The following is a 23,760-nucleotide window of genomic DNA, read 5'->3' as shown; positions in this document are numbered from 1 at the left end:
TCGGCTAGCATTCTCCGCCGCATACATAGACGTGAAGTCGAACATAGCCACGTCTGGCTGGCCGTAATGGTTCACTGCGAATTCCATATCCGTCATTTGGTATTCGGTGGAGAATTCAGCCGCCTCCCGGGCGTAATGCATCAGTGCCTCACGGTCCACGTTCTCTTTTCCGAGCAATTTCGCTGTGTCCGCGTGGTCCTGATACACAGTTTTAAAATAAGTACCGTCGTTTCATCGTCTAAACTACAACAGGCTGTATAATTGAACGTACTTGTAATATTACACCTTTGTCTATGAGACTCTGTTTCTTGGCAGTCATGACAAAATAGTGAGTGTCATCTTTATAATATACAATATTCTCTAGATCTATGCCCGTCTCGTGGTATAGGTCCTTAAAAAATTTCTGGTTAAATATAAAGGCCACTCCACTGATTTCTTCCACCCGTGCCTCAGCTTCCGTTCGTTTATTTATAAAATTGGCTGTTATAGCGATAGCCAGTTTACCTCGGAACTCCTTGCGCTTGAAGCCCTCCAAGGTGTTTCGCTTACCATCCGCGCCAATCAACACGTCGAATTCGTATTGCGATACAGGGTGATCGGCAGGAGTGGTTTTTGCTCTCCAACCAATCTCTAGAAGAAATGAAAAATATAAGTTTGTATCAGTCGATGTTATCGGAACGAAGTTCGCACGGAGTGGAGATACAAGTAGTTCTATTTGCTTCCTTTTCTTTTTTTTTTTTAAACAAAATGTCGATAGAATTTATTTTACTTTCGTACTATTGTAGCACTATAACGAAGGAATAATACGCTATTTATGAAATTTCCAAATTTTCCGTCTTCGTGAAGATTTTAAGCAAAGAGTATGCGTCTAGCACGAATGACGCTTATTTCATTTGCATATTTTCTTCTTACATTTTCAGCAGACAGTTTCATGTTAATTACAATGTTTCTCGAAACTATTGCAAATTCTACAGGTCAATAAACTTTCTGAACGTGTCAAAGGGACGCTTATTCGATCAGAGGGGGTCGATTGAACGTTAAAAAGGCTGGATTACTCACTGCCCTCTTCCTGGTTCTCCGGTGGCGGTATCAAAGAGTCGAAGCTTACGCTCTCATGAAACTCAACACCGAGGATCAAAGCGACTTTGAGCAAGATGCACTGAAGCTGTCGGATGCTGATGTGATCGATAGAACCAGCGCAGAATTTGCCGAAGAATTTCTTCGCTCCTAGACCACGAAGATCGTGGATGACAAAAGGCCAAAGGTGAAGGACGTTGTTTCTAGACATTCTATCTCTTTTCTCGACGACGACAACCTTTGCGCCTAACAACTGAGCCTCTATCGCCGAACGAAGCCCGCATGGACCACCTCCAATGATCAGTACCTGAACAATCAACAATCGTGATCGACGTGTTATTAATATTTTGCCATTTGTTGTTTCTTTTTCAACGGAAAACGCTACACTTCTTTTTCTACGTAGAGAATTCTTTTTACTCATCGTCGGAACAGTGCAATACGAAAAAAAATATTTTATTCAAATTATATTTATACAAAAATTACGCTGTTTTTTTTTTCTTTTTTTTTAAGTAAAATGTTTCAGGAGAGATTCAACGACCTGTGCCACAACGTTATCCAAGGTCATAAATGCGTACAGCGTTCTCGAAAGTATCGACAAGTTGAAGGTCGTTAAGCTGAGCATCTATTGTGGAATATATGATGATGCAACGAGATACAAGTGCACTTAGATCGCTTGATTATGCCTTTGTTGCGTGAAAATGATATTGACAAAGGGCGATAGGTCGATGAACCTCTCCCGAGACACTTCTCCAGCAAGATACAAAATTTACGATAAAAAGAAAACCACTCGTTCGAAATTTCTCTACGATTTCATTCTATTACGGAAGAAAATCGAACATTCGTCTGCTTACTCTTGTGTTGAGGCATGCCTTGCCGCGATTGTAGCATTTGTGATTGGCCCTCTGATCGAACTTCTTCCAGAGAGCTTGGGCCTTCCATGATCGTAATTTCGTCTTCAATTTTGGATAAAACTGATTGATCGTGTTTGGCCTGATCTTCAGTAATTCGCATAGGTGCCTGAAGTGTCCGAGGATGGACTTTAGGGTGGTTGCGTTGCAAAACTGATTGAACTCCTCGTTGGCTTTCGCTATTTCCGGTGAGTTCATTGTTTGCTTCCGACTGGACTGCTGATGATCCATTTTCCTCTACCTATGCTTCCTGAACTCAAGTCAAGGATCGTGTCAACCTATTACTACCTGCAACAAACACACCAGAAATTGTCGTTTATATCAACGTTCAAATATTTATCATATTCTGATAATTGATTAACAATCAACGCGTAACAAATTCAATAAAATAATTGCATATCACAAGAACCGTAAGTTACATCTCAGACTTATCGACGACTCTGTCTGTTAGAATTAAAAACGTGTCAGAATTCGCAGAGATCTGAAGTTTACGTATATATCGTTTGGGGCGTTGAAAGGGAAAAATGATTAAAATTTGGTTAGAAAAGGTCATTTTTTCCTCAGAAATAGCCCCAAAAACATGTGATTTCCAGATTTGTACAGCCTCAATTTCTAAGTGCAACAATTTTTTATATTCTTCTGAAACTATCGTAAAATCGCTCAGACTCCTCATTTTTTGGACATTTCTACGTCGACGTAGGTTTGCAAAAATAAAAATTTACGCGAACAATTTAAAACATTCCAGCTTGATACAACCGTGAACACTTTAGTTGCCTACCGAAAAGTGTTAAATTCGTACGCCGATAAATCACGGATCTCCCTATCGCCTCTGCGATAACCGTTCGAAATCGGTAAGAATTTCACGCGTGACACGTTAATCCGGCAAAGAGAGAACGCTCCTTCTGCGATCTTCGTAATTCACCTAAATACCAGTGCACCGGCAATCGATAGCATTTATCCCGTTCAGCCTCTTTGCGGTTTCTTCTCGCGCGCGTCGCGTGACTCTTCCTTTTTTCACCACCGCGGGACACGACACATCGCTACCGGATTTACCGTGGAATTTTCTCCACAGCCGCGTTTTATTTCTGTCTCCGGAGCGACGGAGAGGCGGCTCGAGACGGAACATCAAGTTGTTTAGAGGGAACAATACTAGGCGGTTCCTTTCCGTCTACGGATTCAATGCTCGAACGCGTCGACGAACGTTTCACGCCGGTGAGTTCAATGCCTAATGGATTAAGCAGGCGAGAACGGAGTTTGGAATTGCATTTCCTTCGAACGTGTGGAAGAACGAAGATGTAGATATTTCGAGAATAATTGGAAATGTAAGTAATGTCTGATAGAGTGAATAGTAACACGAATGTATTTTCATTCTGAAAATCTAAGGCGGGGGTACCCAAAGTGCGGCCCGCGACGGCAGGTCAGCCGCGATCTTGAATTTACAGAGATAATTTACATTTTTACAAAAACATAGATAAATTTTATCGTATTATAATAGAAAATTGTTCAGCTAAAAAATACTTTATATATAATATTATATAGATTGTATATATTTTATTGTCTTAACGGCCCGCCAAATATTTTGGAATTTACAATTTGGCCCACCTAGGCAAAACTTTGGGAAACCCTGATCTAAGGTGACTCTCTGGTCGTGTTTTAGAATTATCGAGCGATGGGAGTTGGTTGAGCAGATTTTTTTTAATCGATAATTATAGTTCTGGCAAATGAATACAGTTATTTCCTTTTCTCAGCACAGTTTTCATCTCAACATTGTTATAGAATTTTGAAAGAAAGAGAAAGAATTAAATGAAAATTCATACGTTGCTCTGCAACGGTAGTTCGTAACACGTTTATTGGATTACTATGATTCTGCAATCAGAACGAAACTTTCTATGGTAATGCAACTGAAATGATACGTTTTATCGAGTCTTGCGATACAAAATAATGTTTCGAAGAATGCACTTTTTCTAACTGTTCATTGCACGGAATTTTTTGACCAAGAATGTTTCTCATTTTTTAAGGAAATTAAATAAATTGGAAATTTTTCAATATTGAAATATTAAAGATTATTCGTTGATCCATAAATTTGTTTTCAACTCGATTCGTTTCGCCTGAAATAACGAAATTTAACAAAACGAACGCCTCTGACCGAAAAATTCATCGGTTGCAAATGACTGAACGAATAAATCACTGGTAGAAAAATGGTAACAACACTTCGTCAAGCAGTATACGTTGTTATTATTCAAGTACTGTCGATATTGCGTGAAAGACGTGCACGGAACGTAGCTTGTAACACGTCGAGTCTAGGTTGTACGTCAATTGGATTACACTCAGTTGATCGATACGTCAAAAATCAAGCGTAATTTCGTGATGTTTCTTCGCGAGGCAGCACGTGACGATACTTCCGTCTGCCTCGTGAAACTGCAAACCTATCGATTTTCTATTATCTCGCGTTAGGTAAGCCTATCGGCGATTGCCTAGAAACGAGCCAAGAAATGATCTTCCTCCTCCTTCTCCTTCTCTGGATAACATAGGAAAAAGCTACGACAAGATCTCTGCAGCCTGGGATGAAAAGGATAGAAATGACGTCTAAGAAAATCGTGTCAGATGATTGTCCCTGATTATCTTCGTGCTATTCGAAATGTCACAGAGTCATCTTTGTGACGCGAGATACCCTTTATGTTGAATATTCCTCGTTTTCAATGGGAAAATTGAATTACCGATGAGAGATGAGGTAGTTCTCACTTCACGAATTTTTTTTGGAGAGAAATTTTTATTTTAAATTGTACGGGGAATCCCACGGTATGTACGGACGTAATGATCAGTTAGAAGGAGCTTCCTGCTCTACGAACTCCCGAACTAATTAATTCGTAAAGGCAGGAATTACCTGTATTTCTCTCGCATCACCTGGCTCTCCCGTCGCGGGAATTTTCTACGATCCGATTTGTCGATGTTATCGCATCGACCAATAATGCCAACACGCGTGTCCCTTTTCTACGACTCTGTTAAAGAAAGTGGGTCTGTAGAGAAGAATTCCTTCCGTGGGACTTCTTCTCAGCTCTACACAATACTTTCGTAGGTGTACCTCCATTTTGGTACCACAGGCGTGTCCCGAATAGCACAAGATCGCAAACTTTAAACATTCATATACGATTTTCAGCGAAATTTTTCACGACTCGATTGCGTTATAATAAAAATTATAAAAAATAAAGGAAGTTTTGTTACTTATAGAGATTAACTATTATATATTTCTTTCCTCTTTTTCTTCTTTAGCTATATTATATATTTCGTATGCGGCCCAAGACGATTCTTCTTCACTCAAAGTGGTCCAAATAAGCCAAAAGATTGGACACCCAACTATAAAGCAACAAACATCGTTCCACGCTACTGCCATTAAAAGAACGAGTCGAACAATCACTCAACCGTTCTCGTTCACTTCGATTGGTAAGATCGTCGATCCCGTATCAAGGATCGATCGATCTAGCGAGGAGGCACATCTAGGTGAGATGGTCGTCGAAGACCATCCTCGAGCTACTCGAAATGTCACGAGGTACCGGCCGACGTGCCTTCTGCGTGCCTTTCGCAGTTCGACTCGGCCATACAGATCATCGGTGGCTCGCCTTTCGATAAGTGCGAGCTAAATGCAGAGGGATGCCGAGAACCGCGGCGATGCACTGGCGGCTCGTATCAGCCAGAGACTCGGTCATCAGCAGGAGGGGACACAGAGAGAAGAGAGAGAGATTCGGTCATGCTCTGCTATTGATTTACGAATCAATTTAGAAACGACTTCCGCGATACGAGTCCCATAATTCATGCGGATTAGTCGGTAGTTTCTAATGCACTGAGCAGGCCGATGGGGCTCTGTTGGCCTACTCGTGTCAACGTTTCTCTAAACAGTTTCATGTGAAAATGGGGCTGAAAAATTAGTAGGTACTGTTGTACAGCGATGCTTGTCAGTCGTTTTTTACGATGATCGTTAAACGGTGATCGATCTGTGAGTACTTGGAAGATAGCGTGGATAAACAGTAGTATCCCTTTCCACGCTCTCTCCTCCTCTATTTTCTTCGTTTACTGTTGTCAGTCTGTTTTGAGTAAATTTAGAAAAATCGGTTCTAAAATTCCTCTTATCTTCGATAAACTTTCTTTATCACTAGTACATACGAACGTGGATCTCAGGGGCCGTTCGCTGTTAATTACTGAAAACAGCGAGGGAGAGATTTGAAAATTTCATTTCTTAAAATATATTGTACCAATGTGAAATTGAAATTTTTCTCAGTTAATCTGAACGACTACTGACATATCCTCCACACAAAATCTGTCCTAAATATCGTCAAAATTATTTTCTTCGAAAAATCCAAGTTCCGTATACACAAAATTCGATTCCCCGCCTCGGACTTATCTTTCCATACGGAAACACTCGACTAATTACGACACTTTGCATAAAACACGTCCAACGATACCGCGATCGATCAAAATCGCAACGGAGAAAAGTCACTGTCACAATTTCAATCGATCTTTCTTCTTTATTTCGCCGCGAGAAAGAAAGAAAGAACGAATCGTCGTGTTCGGTCGTATCTTCCGACGACGCCAGCAATTTTATCTCGCTAAGGTTTAGAGAGCGAGCGCTAATTTCTCCCGGTGGCGTACAATGACTCGTTATGCACGGTCACGTCCTCGCGACTGATCGTAATATCGTGGTGGTGCACCGACGTCGATACACCCGATGCTCTTCCACACGGTTCTTTGAACTTACGACCTGATAACACCGGGTTCCTGCCGCGGGATGCCTTTGCGTCGACGTCGCGTCGTGCCTTCAAGAAGCATCACGCACCGGGAAAAACGGAAGCACGACAACTTCCTCCCCATGGACGACGACAACATCCTCCGGAGATCAAAGTGGCCGTAAGCCGTGATATCGATCGCGTCTCTACTACAACGACGCGTTTTTTTTTCTTCTTTTTTTGCCCCTTTCTGGCTCTTCGACGATGGAAATAATTGTCAGAGCTGTTTCTATGGAAAAATCTCCGCTTCCGTGGAAAATGTGATTAATAACAGAGTTGAGGGAACTGTGAAAGCTACGTTCGATGAACAATTATGGAAGGTAGCTTGCGGCTCTCGAAAATGTGTTTTTCCTTTTTATTTACGGATATAAAGTCACGGTAGCGTGTAATATACGTTTTTTTGATATAAATATTTCGATACTTATTTTTATAGGAAAAAGAGTTGCGTCGAATAACGTGATAAGAATGATACGATTTCATTTAAGAAGACGTATGGCGGCTTCGTGTGACCTCTACGCGTCAATCTGCAGAAAAATTAATTACACCAGATTATGTCCCCCTCGGAACCATTCAATTCCTCTCTGAACTATTTTTTTCATACGGCAAGTAGTTTATGAGTGATTCGCGTTTGTAGGTTGAAATATATTGGAAATAATGGAAAACGGTAAGAATGCAAAATTATAGCGTTAACTATTATTATTACACGATAAAAAAATGGCAAATTGAAAATTGCTCTTTGTATCGAAGTATCATTTCATTGTAATTTGGAAAATTCGATAACACGATGATAAATTCGTTGGTTTAACGAAACTTTTTGTTGTATAACATTTGAAGAATTCGCTTTGTGAATTAGAACTAAGTTGCCTCGAAGATTAGAGTATCTGATAAGTTTCTATAACCACATCGGCATAATCGGGTTAAGGTTGTTTAATCTCGTCTGATCTTGTTGCTCTTGGCAAAAGGTATAATTAATACGAATCTATACGAACACGAGCATTAATATCGTTCGATAGAGTTGTAAAACGTTACCAGGAGATAATTCCCCTTCATTTTCCACTCATCTCATTTTCACCTTTATTTTCCACTCGTATCCTAGACAAATTGATCGAAGAGCATACGGAAACACGTTCGTTGAGAAAAATCAAAGGATCGATGATTAATCTGCCGTGATATTGGTTGCTCATTATAACGACGCGCTCCTTTTTTTTTTTCTAATCTTCCTCAACGATGAAAATAGTTTGTCGAAGCTATTTATTTTTTCCCCGGACGTTGCTTCCGGGTAGTAATTAATAACGAGGGTTGACGAACGTTTATTATAAAACTTATCTTCGCCGAAGCTTTTGAAAATGAGAATGATGCGAGTTCTAAATCTTACCTTGTTAGAAAAAGGTAAAAGACAAAAATTGGCGATCGAATAATTTATTACGAAGGCAACGATTAACGCAACTGGAAATTTTCTAATTGTTTTCTTAATGATGATGTTATTAATTAAACTTTCGAAATTACATAAATTTTATTAATTTAACGCGATTTATGATAAGTATGAAATTAAAAATTTGAGGTTTATAATAAGTATGAAATTCAATTCGCGGTTAATAATAAGTACGAAATTAAAAATTCGCGATTTATAATAAGAATGAAATTAAAAATTCGCGATTTATAGTAAGTATGAAATTACAAATTTGCGATTTATAAGTAAGAAATTTAATTCGCGATTTATGATAATTATGAAATTTGCGATTTATAATAAGTAAGAAATTACAAATTCGCGATTTATAATAAGTAAGAAATTTAATTCGCGATATATAATAAGGACGAAATTTAATTCGCGATTTATGATAATTTTGAATTTAAAAATTCGCGATTTATAATAAGTAAGAAATTTAATTCGCGATTTATAATAAGTAAGAAATTTAATTCGCGATTTATAATAAGTAAGAAATTTAATTCGCGATTTATAATAAGGACGAAATAATAATTATGAAATTAAAAATTCGCGATTTATAATTAGTAAGAAATTTAATTCGCGATTTATAATAAGTACGAAATTAGAAATTCGCGATTTATAATAATTATGAAATTAAAAATTCGCGATTTATAATTAGTAAGAAATTTAATTCGCGATTTATAATAAGTACGAAATTAGAAATTCGCGATTTATAATAAGTAAGAAATTCAAAATTCGCGATTTATAATTAGTAAGAAATTTAATTCGCGATTTATAATAAGCATAAAATTGAAAATTCGCGATTTACAATAAAAGTATAAAATCCAAATAGTTAAAAAACAAAAAACAAAGAGATCATGTTACTATATCGAAAAGAGAGAGTGTTCGTTGGTCGAAACAAAGCATTGATTCCTCCGCATGTGGGTCATGCAATGTGGAACGTGTTAATAGGATGCTGTATCATGTGTGCAAATTTTGCCAACGGTAATGCGTTAATAGAACCAATTTGCGAGTGTATTCGGTTACCGGCGAAATTTTTCGTGGTATCCCTCGCAAACGCGTTACATTACACCGACGCAAATCAACTCTTCTAAACTGGATGATGCAGAAGGTAATTAACGTGAGCATGAGTTCGTTCACCTAACGACCATCTCTTTCATACTGTTCAAAAAAAAAAAAAAAAAAAAAAAAAAGGGAAAAGAAGCGTTTAAGTTCATTAACGATCTCCTGTTACGCAAACTCCTACGGAAACTTCACATGTTCTGCAAATTCACATTTGTCAAGCAACTCCTTATGGCTGAATCACTCATGTGATTTGCAATTTTGTTCGACGCATTGCGGAAATTATTGCCATTTTGTCGATGCATGGCGGAGACCGGAAATTACTCAGTCCGTGTTTCGTTCTACGATTTATCACGTATTGTACAAGAAAGAAAGAAAAAAAAAGTTTAAACACATTCACGGATAAACTCGAAAGGGAAACGAAACGGTAATTTTACCAAAATTTTCAATATAGAATTATCAGTTACACCGTGAGTTTTATCGCGGTTAATTAAAGGATTCCTTTTCTTTAGAAGAGTGTAACGTATTTTACACCTCGAAGATAGTCACTTTTAAATTCAAGTTTAATTATCAATTATCAATTGATTTTCAAGATAGAGTTATCAGTTACACGTGAGTTTTATCGCGGTTAATTAGAAGAATGTTTCTTTTGAAACAATGTAACGTTGTAAATTTACCGCGAAAATGGTCACTTTGAAATTCATGTTTAATCGTCGACTATCAATTTTATTCGAACGTTGTAGAAACCACGTCCAAGTATGTTACAGAAATGAACGGAGAGCCGGCTGATAATATCGATAAGCAAGCGGTAAAATCGGGTAAAAATTAATGTACACACGATTGGTAGTGTAATTTAACGCGATGAAAGCGCGCATAACGCGATAATCACGATCACTGGAATTCGAACACGCGGTGCAAATTGAGATATACACGGTTTCACGGCGTGAGAGGAGGAATCGTTTCTCGTTGTGCGCACACGATCAGCTGTTCCGGCCATTATCACAAATTGTCCGGGCAAACGAGCGTCATCCGACGTCCACGTTATACCTACGCTCTCGTACTTTTCGCTTCTTCCACCTTTGTTCTTTCGAGAGGCACTCGCAGTTTCAAGAAACAACGAAACGGCCAGCCTCTTCACGGATTTCTAACCGTTTCACGTTGCAATCTCTCTGAAACGGAAGCCCGAACATTTTCGATCCCTCGTAAATTCAAACTCGCAAATTTTCTTCGTTACTTCAACTTTCAAGACGAACAAATTTCCAATTTTGGGAATAAAAAATGATCGATAAATTCGACGAAGATAGATAGAATAATTTTGTAAGTGAATTCTGGTGTTATTGACGAATGAAATGAAAATTCCAGCGTGTTCGTTAGTTTTAGTTCGATGGAATATTGAAAAGTGAGTACGACGATGAATGACGAATAATTGCTGTTAAAGAGAAATAACGACCAGAGCAAAGTTATCAGAGGAGTAAGGTTAATAATTCATGACGAAGAGAAGGCTGGTCATCTAATAAAGTTGTTCCGAGGCAAATTGCGCAGGTTCCTTAGGAAAGTTCCTACATCGTAACGGTTATCTTCTAGGGAGATAGAAGCTAGCTTTACTTACAGTTTTTCGAAGATACGATCGCTTTTAGGCAGCTACGCTCCACATTTTACTAAGGCTGTGCATTATTGGAAATAATAATAAAAAGACAGTAAAAAATGTAGAAAAAAGTCTAGTATAAATAATTATTCGTACGTAAGTTCCAACTGAATTATTTTTCTATTTGCCTAATGAAAGATTTTATGATTAATGTTGCAAGTGGAAATTTACATTATCTTGATAGATGATAATGTTAAACGGACTTTAATATCGACTTACAAGTTACCAATTATTTTCTAAACGATTCATGCGTTGCTTCGAATATTTCTCTCTTTAACTTCAGCTAGTAATATACATTGTCAAGCTAAAGGATCGACGTTCGCTTTCAATTAGTCAATCTACGAACCTGCCTTACCTAAACATTATTTGCTCAACTCGTCAAACATTACATCCTGCAAGCCCTCGAGACACCTCCCTCAATAAATCTAAAAATATGACCCAACATTTCACCAACCCCTTATCCATCATTCACACCAATGTACACATCGTTATCCCTCTATAATCGAACCTTTCGCTTACACGGTAGAAAAAATTACGGTCTATTACAGATTCTCATTTTCATGAAAGAAATTCAATATCTATCGTACACTATCTGGCGATAGTACAATTGATACGATCGACAAACGGACAAAATAACCCTCGCGAGTTAACGCAAGTTTCGGATGGCAAAAGAAGCGAAGTTTTGAAAATATTCATCTGATTTTGGCTGAGACGGTAGAGATAGATGTTACGAGTATATGGTATAAAGGAGAAAACAATCGGTTCAATAGTTTCCGAGGAAACCTCGGGAGAGACTTGAAAACCTCGGGAGAGACTTAGTAAACTCGATTTCCAGAAAATCGCGTTTAAAGATTTTCGAAGATCTGACAATCGTAGAACTTTGAGAATTTATCTAATTTCGAAAAAGTGTACGACAGACAGGCTGCGACTGCAAAAAAAAAAAAAAATATCAATTTTTCTTTTACCCCGAAAACCAGAACAACCCTCTTAAACGACAAGCGTTTAGCCATTTTTACCAAGACGAAAGTGGAGGAATGAATTATCACGAAGTCACTTGGAAATATCTCCACGTTCGAACAAAACGTTCCAGCGACTTACTTGAACACTTGCTTTCCATTGAAACGTACTACCACACCACAGGGCATCAGCGAGACAGGCCTATTGAAAACGGCGTACAGAAATTTACCGTAAGGTTTGTGCCACCTGCGACGCTTGATCGGGCAAGTGACCCGAATGTTAAACGTTGGACGCGGTTTAAAGAACGAGCACAACCGGGCAAACGGTTCACTGGGTTATCTATTAGAAGTCTCGGAACACTATTGAGCAACGGACCATGGCTACAGTAGCAAGGTGTCGCGCGACGTTTTGGAAGAACTTGGAACCAAGCCACTATCATTCCCTCGGTTTCTTCTTAGCCACGCAGACAGAGAGATTGCGAGAAACAATCGTCTGCTCCAGATTCGTAAAACGGCGCGAACAATACGCCGCTCCATGTAATTACAAGACAGTCTAGCCGAATGATTTTATCCTTATCCGCTCGAGTGTTCTGTATTCTTCAACGATCCACAGAATGCAACAGAAGTGCCTGGCCTATGAGTTTAAGGGAGTAGGTTCTCATTTCAAGACCTCCAATTCAAACCTTTGCAACTCTCGTACAGTTGAAAATTTCGAGAAAATTCTTTAACATAATTTTTCTAGAAAAACCGTAGAAATTTAATATGTGGGAAAAAATGGAGTTTTTGGTAATGTAAGTCTTATCGAATGGTTGAAATTTTATGGAGCTTGATATAAAAATGCATCTTAGTGCTCCAATTTTTTTCAAGTGTTATTTCAATCATTCAGAATAAAAAGTATGATTAACCAGTTAACCTGCGATTTATTTCATTCAAATTTTTTATTTGACACCGCTGGTCGTGGATGATCGTTAACGTCCGGCATATGTGACACTTCACGAAGCTTTTCCCCAAATAAACTCTTTACAGGCAAATACCCTATATAAAATTACACCGAACGATTTTGAGAATGGGCCAAGTTAAAGATCTGTAAATTTGTCACTTCCAGCGCTTTATATTTTTCTCGAGGCGAAAAAAATAAAATAAAAAATATACACAACTCAGACCAGTCTCGCAATCACGTCCACATTTTTCCATACCCGTTTCAATCAGACTTGTGGAAGTCCGCCTTCTTTACCAGAAAACGAATCAGCTTATCGAAAGTTCGCACAAAGAGTCGCGCAAAGAGCAACTGAAATGACCAAGTACTTAATCCAAAAAAGAAAAAAAGAAAAGAGAAGGAAAAAAAAGAAGAACGAAGTAAAAAGGGAAACGAGTCAGGCTCGCCTCGAAAGAAACACTCAGAAGCCAGCAGATTCGTCCGGCTCTTTCTCTTCCACATTTATCTCTAGGTATCTCGTGCGCACCAAAAAGAGCCCGCGTATCATTGGCAGAATACCTGTTTCCCGTGGAACGAAGTAACGGCGGCCTTTATACATAAATGATCAGAAGCGAGCACAGGCAAGCAGTCTATAAATACAACGAATGAGACGGTTTCAGTTCTGATAAAAAAGATCTGTCGGTGAAATGGGGCGACATATTTCCACGGAAGAATTTCAACCGGACGACGCGACGGCACAACCATTCTTCTCGCCGTTTAAATAAACCCCCGTGTGTGTGTGTGCTTCGTGTAAGTACACGCCAGTTGATTTTTCACGTTTGAAAAATTCACCGGTTGCCATTGAATAATTCGGCGAACCTGTGTCGTTTGCGGATCGATCAACAACTTTCAGTTCGTCACTGAGCGTATGACTCTCGTCTCGAAAGTATTCTTTCTTATCCTAACTCTTTAGGGGGTCTGTCGAATGTTCGATGAATTTTTTTTCTCCAGCGAAGGAGAGATGAAAAAGTGACGATGGTTGGACGACGCGAAAGTGTATGATCGTTGGAAAGGAGGCTCGAATGAAATTCATCGATGAAGCGGTGTTACACACCTGCTGTTAAAAGTAAAAGTTCCGCTGAAAAATACAGAGTCGAGGACCGCGGACGCCGCCTAAAAATCAATAACCATTTTCAGCTGGCGCACTCTCTTTTCTCTCTGTAGACGCTCGTACACGGTTTTTCTCTGACCCAGAATCCTTTACAAGTAACTCTCATAAATATATACATATATATTCGTGGCTCGACGAATAACGATAAATTTAACAGCAGAGCGGCGCATATTGTGACGTGCCTCAATTTACTATTCCTACGTGGGATGGGATGGAGATATTCCTTGTTCGTGACGAGGAAAGAAGGATCTTTTGAAGAACGAGAGATGAACAGGGAGAAATGACACCGGCGTTGAATTCACCGAGGTGAATGGGTCGAGAAAGACCCAAAGACCTTGTGTGTGACAATTTTTACTTTCCAGTCCGCCATATGAACCTAGACGATAAACTTTCAGCATAACGTTAAGGGAACATAAGCTTGATAACAGCAAAAGTTATCAAAAATGATAAGAAAGCGATGGGTCAAAAAAGACCCGAAGACCGTAAGTAGGGTTTGCTCCATCTGATCGGTAATCGTTGTTCAATATGGAGCATTTGTTCTTCCTTTCGGGACAATTCTAAGCATCGTGGTCAAGCTATCTGTGCGCTAGGAAATAACAAACAACACGTGCAAGCGACCAAAGAGCAGAAGGTGAGTGTGCCTCTATAAATACGATGGTGGAGGTGGGCGAACGGGAGATGCAATCCTGCGGAACTAGAGCGACCAAGCTGACCAATTTTACAGACGTCGTGGGCGTCGATGAAGAAGCTGCCTGTGACACTGTACACGTATTCCTGGACACGTAGGTGTGACTGTATGCTATAGCGAAGCAACCGGACAGATTGAATTTTCGCTCGTTCTGCCTCCAATCTTCCCTCCCAAAGGGAACGAATGCGATTTTAGATTGGAAGAACCGCGGATGATCGATAATCACTCTTCGCCGTTTCGTCGAATCTATTTTAACTATCCGTGTGGAAAGAAAGATTTGTACAGGTTTAATAGGTCTGTAAAAAAAATCGATCGCTATTCACGATATTCGCACGATAATTATATTTATTTCTTGAGTATAAATTAAACGGTTGAAGTTACCGTGAAATTTTCTATTTTTTGAGAATACTGAAGTTTTCGGTGTAACCTTTTTGGTTTCAGTAATGCAAAAATTCGGATTGGTAAGAAATATGTTATATCTAATCGATATTAACTGAATGTATTCATTTAGGAAGTCTAAATTCAAGACGTTTTTGTTGGAAATTGATTTCTTACGAAAAATTGTTTATCTATATCTTTGATTTATTTTTAAACGTGCAATCATTCCTTGTCAAGTTATACCATCTCTGTGCCACACCTTTCACAAAATGGAATAGAACGTGTATAATTGAAAAAAAAAAGAGAGAAATGTAAAAGGTTCAGGATGATTGCAAATTTTTGTGAACTTTATGATCAATTCAGCCAGAAGGGATCTCATTCGAGGGAACTTATTGCTTCATAATGGGTTCGGGTTCGTAAGATGCACGGATACGATAATTGTGGAACGAGAAAGATTCGAAAAGGGAAGAAACTGTGGGTGACGGATAGCGCGGCCAAGATGACCCTTGCGGATAAGAATCTTTTTCAAATGGAGCAACCTCGCGATAAAAAGAATGAAAATAGGAATTTCTTAACCGATGGAGATAGATAATGAACGGTACACGGTGTATTTAAAATGAAACGCGAAGGGAACTTTGTAATTCAAATTTTACATACGTAGAATCTCGCTTTCAGTCGTGGTACAGTACGTTTGAAACAAAGTATCGAGGAAATTTTGTAATTTAAATTCTAGTCTCGCGCTTCACGTGCAATTCACTGACGCCATACAGAATATTTCGAAGAAAGGAATACGTAGAACATCATACTACAGTAATATTTCTCATACTTCCATTACTCATACATATAATTTACAAATATAAATTTTTTTTTTTCAATGTTGGGGCGGTCACCCATCTTAACACCAGTCGCGAGGAATGCAGCTTGACCTGGGAAAGCTACCAACGAGTCACCCTATCCGCTCACAATTTCTCCCAGGATAAACAAAACTGCATTCTTATATTATTTAAAGTTAGAATAATTATAGAAAATTTATTACACTCGTTTGACATAAAATAGCCACTTCTAAGTCACACGTTACAAAGGGTTAAATTAAAATCTACAACTGAATCGAAATGTTATACGATCGAATAAAAAACCAGAATAAATTCAATTATTTCGATGAACCACTTTTGCATGTTATTCAACGAAGAACAGTATCGTACACAGGACAACCGAGAATTTAAAATTTACGAGGACGTGAACAACTCTTCAGCCTCTTCACTTTTCTCCTTTTCCCTTCCCTTGCTTTCCTCTCACGATCCTTCGTCTTTCCGATATCAACACCAGGACAATACTTCCGAGGACACGGATTCTTCAGCATACGTGAAATTTCACGATGCACCGGACTCAATCTCGGCTTCTTTATCTCTTTCGGATATTTACGCTCTGTCGCCAAAGTGTACGCTCTCTTCTCGATTTCTCCGCAGCGAAAGGGTTAAGTTACAAGGTATTCAAGCCTCCGTCGCCTCTACAGTAATTCCCATATTAGCAAAAATTAAGCCAAAATTTTTGCAAAGATTCTGCAATGGAAGAAGCAATTCCGAATTGACATCGAGCGGTCCTAAGCGAAGCTCTTTATCTCCCTCGAATTGCGGTTTTGGCGCTCGGAATATTACTTTGACGTCTGATGGATTTTACAATCTCGCTATATCGGCTCCTACCCGGCTATACGTAAAGATCACGGAACAATGTCAAGTCGTGGACAACCCACAGTACTTCGACTATCCTTTTGTTCCTCTTTGATGTTCGCCGACGCGACAATAGGAACGTGTACCCCTGGCGACGTTCCCTTTTTGCATATTTTTTTAATTTTGTCTTCCACCGTCGCCAAGGGTCATAAATTTACGGCAATTAGCGGGTATCAACGTCGCTAGACGACCACCAGACAAGCTCTCTTGCAGGTTGTGGACCTCGCTTTATTAGCGGTCGTGCAACGACACCAGCCAGCCACTCACCATGTGCACAATAATATGCACACGTCGTTGCTGAAACACGTGGGCGCCACTCTTCTCTCGTTCGATCAAACGCGAACCAGCTACTATTCTCGTCTCATCGATTTTATTGCCCGAACGTGTCTCCCATGCACAAGTCTCTGTATCCACTGTCGTCGTATCGGCGGGTCATTCATTTGTTGTCACGTTACAACTCGACTTTGAGGAGTTTCCATTCGATTAGTAAAGGGAAATTGATCGAGGAGGAAGGACGTTCTATGGTCTGATGGAGATTTCTTTTTGCACCGTTGAATTATGGAGGTTGTTATAAAAAGAATTAGCGTGTGTATGTGTATTTGTCGGATAGTTGAAGAGTGTCATTGGTCGTAAAAGAGAAAATTGGGAAGAGTAGGAGAAGGTGAAACTATGATAAATTCAGCACAGCAGTCACTTTCTTGTAACTGAATATCGCGATGTGACTTTGCGACCCGTTTTGGAGGTGCGATATTAATGTTCTTCGATATGTGACTTCTTTTTCGTTGTAATATAGGTATGTCAGAGTTAGCTATTCGCTCTTTTAATATTGTATAGATAATTTTATTTCACGAATCTTATATTTGTAGATTCAGAAACATAGTTGGAGGGAGAATTAAGATTTATTACGAATACAAATGTCTTCGTTGGATTTTAACGATAACCTACGTCCAAGTGTGACTCGATGTAATTAGCCGAAGGTACAATTGAAATTTGAATAATTTTCGAAAGCACACAAATTTGTATATTTTCCTTCAATGCTTAACTCTGCTTGCAATTTGTCAGCAAGAAGAAAACGCTGTACCTTTCCAATTGGAAGTGTTGATTAATTAAGAGAGAGCCATTCGCGGGATTTCATAGCGAATAAACAACACTTGTATGAAATAACAACATTCTAACTTTTACATCGGCAATTTTCAAACGACACAGCTTAAATTCGCAAATGAAACACTATCCCTCGCGCTCACTCATGCGAACCGTTCTATTAACTTAATTTTTGAGAAACTTCCGTGTCGTCAACCCTCTAACCACTGTAGGCGTCACTACCGTTTAGTGAATCATCTAACGCATTCCTGAACGCCCATAATCGTTCCACTGGTACAGCTGAGAACCAACGAAAAATACGAATATTCCTCGTGTGCTGTAACGCTGATCTCTGAATTTCCAAAGAAGAAGTCGTATCGTCGAAATTTGGGGGACCGACACGTAAACGACAAGTTCCACTAGTACGGAAGCGAACTGAAGTGAACTGAACCGCGCATGTTCCCCGTCGCGAGGCAGAAAGTAAACGCGAAAGAATTCGTCAGCGTCGCAATTAGCGAGCATCCTTAAATTCTCTCGACAATTAGCGCGTTCGTCAACGACGACAGACAACCCTCAGACGGAGTAAATAGAGAGTGCTGTTCCGAGTTTATTAACTTGTACCTCGGCCACTTGTTCGAGGTGTAAAAGCTCTGTGTGTGTATGTGTACAAGAGATATACCTACACACAGACAGATCTATTCACAGGCGGAAAAAAGTGCATCGTTACTAATCGTTCGCTGTTTTTATTGCGTTAATTAATGCACAATTAATGGGCGTACTGTACGATCCGCGATAATTCATTTATCTGTAAATACGCACTTCGTTAAAAGCGCCGCTGATAGTGTTTTGCCTCAATTAGAAAGGCCGAGCTAGCAAGGATACGAGTTTCGGTGGAAAACACGGATTATTCCAGGGTAACGTGGATATAATTAATCAGCCTGTAAGGAGGACGAGGTTGTATGCAAATTGCACCGAAATTTTACTTTTTTTGTAGCATGCATAATGTGATAACTAAATTCATACTTTTGCTACTGATTTCCATACTATATTCTCCCGTACTGTATTACAGCACATTTATACTTCATTTTCATTCACTCGATCTTATTTTACTACTTGGCTCCAACTCTTCACATAGACGATAAATTTAGCGCTATCGCACTCGAAATGGTGATTCCCCAAGGTAAATTTCCAGGTAATCGCACGATACTGATTCTACCTTCACCGTTACATCTCGTTACGAAATAATCACAGAATTGGTTAATTAAACTTATTTATCCCCCGATCTGCTATTTCATCGCGAGAAATGTATCTAATTAAAGAATTTAGTACTACTCTGACATAATGTTGACAAAAGGTAAACGCATCGAGAGACAAGCAGAAAATCCTAATTGCAACCACTCCTTTGTCCCGTTTCACAATGAAAGCGCGGCCACGAAGAGGTGATCTCGAATTTACAGGCCGTGGTGTATATTTGCTTGAACGTGATTTCGTAGCCAGGGGCTGACAATACACGTACACACATACGTACACAAAGAAAGGACGAGGCGACGCTCTATTTGCTGTCGAGGAATTCTGGTACGAGTTCGAAGAGCTTGGCGCGTTGCACAACCCGAAAAAACGCATTTCGACGAGTGAGAGACGAGTTGTACGCGCGTGCGGGTCACTGGTTACGTTAAAAAAAGAAGCTGAATAAAAGTCTTTGGATAAACTGGTGGCGAACTAGGGCAAACGTAGCACCGGTCTGACCTCGTGCCATCCCCCGGACACGTTCAATACCGAAACCCAAGGGGGAGAGAATAGGCGTCGATGACGTTTTAAGGACGCCGTCGAAATTCTGCGGGCTATTGCGAATGCAAATTTCGTTCTAACGATGCCTCCGTTTCGTATACATTATCCAATGTTGATGCAACAACCGTCGGCTGGCGTACCGGCTGTTCGTCGATAGAGGGAAATTTTTGCGAAATAAAACGTAACTCGATGCGAAGTAGAATATCATAGGGAATAAACGGGGGAGAGCTCGAGGAGAGATTTGGGCGTAAATAGAGTCAATTAGCGAGATTATGTCGCGTTTTTAACGACGCCAGGTTGGGGTATATTTAGCAGGGAGTTAAAAGATCGCGTATTCGGAAAAAGACGCCTGAATACGAAGTATAATTGGAAAGGTTTGAAATATAATCTAGTGAAAAAACTTGATTCTTGTCAGTGGGAAATTTTGCAGAATAAAATATGAAACAATTGAGGATATTTAGGTTGGACTTTTGTCGTGGAGCAGCAGAACTGTGAGAAGAACTAATTTCATTCTGAATATCATTTTTATTTACACTTCGTACTAATGATTCCATTTTTGTAACTATCACTCAACTAGTTCTTTTTTTAGAACGTTGTCAAAACGCGTAGTTAATAGAGAATCTGATGCTCGTTTACTTTTCAGCGTCGTTAATTTTTGGAAGTTTAAAATTTTTTTAAAAATTTCTTAATAACGACGAGAAAAGTACTTTTACAATGTACCCGCGCGAGTACATTTTTCGCAGAAATGTTTGGGGGAATCCTGGTCAATGGGCGACACAACATACACCGTAAATTGAAATCGTTAACCGCGATGATATAATAAGCAGTGGGACGAGAATAAAACGTTTCTTCGGTGGGGTCGCTGCCAAGAAACGAAAATAGGGTTAAAACTCAATTCGGGAGCGAAGGAGGGGAAATTCGATACGATGGATAATATTCTCCGCGGCGGAAGAATTAATCTTCCCGTGATTAACGCCGACCATTTCATCTTCGTTCGGTGAGATCGACTTTCTCGCCCATTTTTATCAAAACGCCCTCTTTAAAAAAAGAACATCTTCGGTAAATTCGTAATGTTACTTCGGAAAAGTACGGGGAAAGAACGCAACAAAGGAACATTTAGAAATTTCAATAGCACAATTAGACGGTGAAACGCGATATTTTTAACGACGTCTATTAGCACAATCGTTAGAATAAAGAAGCGCGAACCGGTGTTAATCAGAGAGGAAAATTTTTCGCGCCAAGAGAGCACTTCGAATCTGGCTAAAAGATGATTAACGCGGGGGGAAAGAACAAATGCGTGGCAAAGGGTCACGAAAACAACTTCTGTGCGAAATATCGAATGTTTATTAATGGTGTCTCTCGTCGATATCTTCCCTTTTCTCCCTATTTTCGTCTTAAAACAGTAAATCATAAATGAAACTGAAACGCAAATTTCATTTCTATTGTAAAATCTGAAGTTAAAATGTTACTCGTTTGTAACTTCGTTTCATTGCAACATTTACAGAACAATGCTCCGATCTCGCGAACATTACCACGAAAGACAGAACATAACGAAATCGAATAAAAGAAAGAAAAAAAACAGAATTACAATCCTTCGTGTGAACCCGTACCATCGAGCGAGAATATTGCAACATTCTAGCGATTATTTCGTGCAACTAGCATGTAAATCACGATTCAACCAAGTTGTCAGGTCTAGCAAAGTGATACAGAGCAGCAACACTCGCGAGAAGATTTGTGCTCGCTCTCTTGTAAGCGAGCGAACAACTTCTCAGAAACGATGTTACTTATTCTCACAAAGATTCCGATTCACCGTGATTATTCTGTGACGTGATAAATGCGGCTGGTTAATCTAACACAATAAGATAACACAGAGGTATTTGTCGATCTTCGGTTTAATTGGCTTACTCTCGCGCTATTTGCGAACACGTAACGATGATTTATTCCGCCTCGTGAACAATTTTCCACGTGATCCTTTTATTCGCGAGGCAAAATTCAAGTAAAAGTCACACCGTCGCAATCTGTCATGCTCTGTTCCATAGTGCTCTATCATAAGGTAGAATGACTCACAAAGGTTCGACGAACTTGTTACAAATGCTTTCTCCCAATGGAAAAACGCGCGCGTCGGATCGGAGGGGAAGGAAACGAGTTATCACGGTATAAATGCAAATCAGACGAACGGGAAGGCTAGTTTCGATCGGTCGTGATATAATCGAGTAAGCTTATCACGCGAACTTAGAACACGTACTCGAAATCCTTTAATTTATGCGGCTAATGAGATGACGATAAAGTGAAAGTATGTGTATACTGTGTTTGTAGGAATGTTAACTCGATTGGATGATGTACGATGACAATTTACAGAGAGCCTGAAGAAGATCGTTTTCTCGCGAGAGATTTCTTATCGATACAATGTGAAAACGTATGTTTCACCCTCCAGGAATTCATGTATCTGTGTAATTAAATTTGATAAATCCCATTGCGTAAACAATGACTTATAGCACTAGTTCCGCTCTTGTTTCTTCCATTAAAATGAGAAACCAGAAGTCGGTCGTAATCTCTTATCTCATAAGCAAATAAAAGTTCGTTATACAGGAAGGTAACCCAGATAAATGTTGTTTATCCCTTCCGTTATGTCAATAGCCACTCGAAAAGCGTCGTAAAATGCACGGTTACGTCGAAAACCAGATTGCATCTTTTCGAAACAGCATCTAAGTAACTTTCACCTACGAGGGATGATTTACAATGGATTTTCCCAGGAGTGCGTCACCAAAGGACACGCAGAATCAGGATAATGTCACCCTAAACTATTTCTCTTCGTGCTACATGGAGAACTAAAAGAACTCGTCAGAAATAATAAGAAGATCAAGTAAAAAAGTCGCAAAGTTTCACTCCTGAAGACTATCGTCAATCATCAACGATTTACGAGAGAAGAAATATGATAATAATGAAATAATGTCTGTAATGCTAAATATTACACCTGGAAGAAGAACTTTTATCGATCCTCCTGGATCCGTAATTGACGACAGTAGGAAAATTCAGGAGGTCTGGTCTCGCGATGATCCAACCGATCGCGATCATGCGATTTCACGGTAAATTAACGATCTAGAAAGTTGAAAGAAGAAAAAGGAGGAAAACGGACGACAGAGATTATATACCTGGTGAGCATCGTTTCCAAGCGAGAATCGCCGCGCCGGCGAGCAACGTTTTATCCTTGGAGAACTCGTGGCCGAGGATCACAGCGAGACGGAAAGTCGAAAAACTAGTTTGATAAGCAATTAACAAGCGGCGGGATTACCGCATATAGCGTACTGGAATGCGGCGTGTGTACTTGCTGCCGACACGCGAGAGGATGTGTTCTCTTTACTGGGGTAAGTTTAAGGAAGGGCGGTCGTGCACGCGTCGCGATAAAAATGAAACGCGACTGGTGATACTCCCTTATCGGAGATAATGTTAACACAAACCGAACCCACGAAGGGTTAATTCGAACTGAACGACGATAAGGCTCGGGGAACGAAGTGAGCCGAGCAAGATAGAGACAGAGTAACCGCGATAACGCTTATCACATGTCTATTCCGTTGGTTTTGTTTGTTCTTCGAATCGCGACAGGTTCATCCTATTTTCTGAAGGGGGATATTGAATTCGATGATTCATCACGGCATCTCTATCAAATTCACCGTGTAATCGTATTTAACGCTTCGACGAGAGAAAGGCTTGTACTTATATGGTAAACTGGCGATCGACGATGATGATGGAGATAGGGATGGAAGAAAATTGCGATGTTATCGTGAATGTTTTCGATAAGATTTGCCGCTAATTCTACGTGGAAGCGTGGATAATAATTTCTTCGGTGTGTTGGTGTTTCTGCGGTGATGAATGAATTATTGAACTGAAATGTATTGTTTTCTTTTCCTCTGATAATAACGTATCGATATACGAGAAACATAACTGAATTCAAGATGTGTTCGAATGAATTCGTTAATCGATTAATTTTCGTAGAAAATTACATTTTTCATTTTAGTTTCCTTTTTAATTATACAACTCTATTCGAAATTTCACTGTACATATAGTTACAGATAACTCCGAAACTGTGCAAGTAGATAAACGATAACTCCTAGAATAACACTAACGATCCACGGGTCACA

The 23,760-nt window shown here is 39.5% G+C and overlaps 1 protein-coding gene across 1 annotated transcript in view; it reads right to left on the bottom strand.

Annotated features, from left to right (window-relative positions):
- LOC108570493 (protein-methionine sulfoxide oxidase Mical) overlaps positions 1–23,760 on the bottom strand; it is a 75,631-nt gene that overhangs the window by 15,502 nt on the left and 36,369 nt on the right. Inside the window, 4 exon segments of the mRNA XM_017932358.1 lie at positions 1–198; positions 272–630; positions 1,060–1,384; positions 1,929–2,273. Coding sequence (XP_017787847.1) covers positions 1–198; positions 272–630; positions 1,060–1,384; positions 1,929–2,216 — 1,170 coding nt within the window. The 5' untranslated portion in view covers positions 2,217–2,273.

Source organism: Habropoda laboriosa, unplaced genomic scaffold (genome assembly GCF_001263275.1).
Source record: "Habropoda laboriosa isolate 0110345459 unplaced genomic scaffold, ASM126327v1 scaffold84, whole genome shotgun sequence".
NCBI lineage: Eukaryota > Metazoa > Arthropoda > Insecta > Hymenoptera > Apidae > Habropoda > Habropoda laboriosa.
Note: the sequence above shows the minus strand (reverse complement) of the source record. Positions and strands in the feature narration are given on the sequence as shown.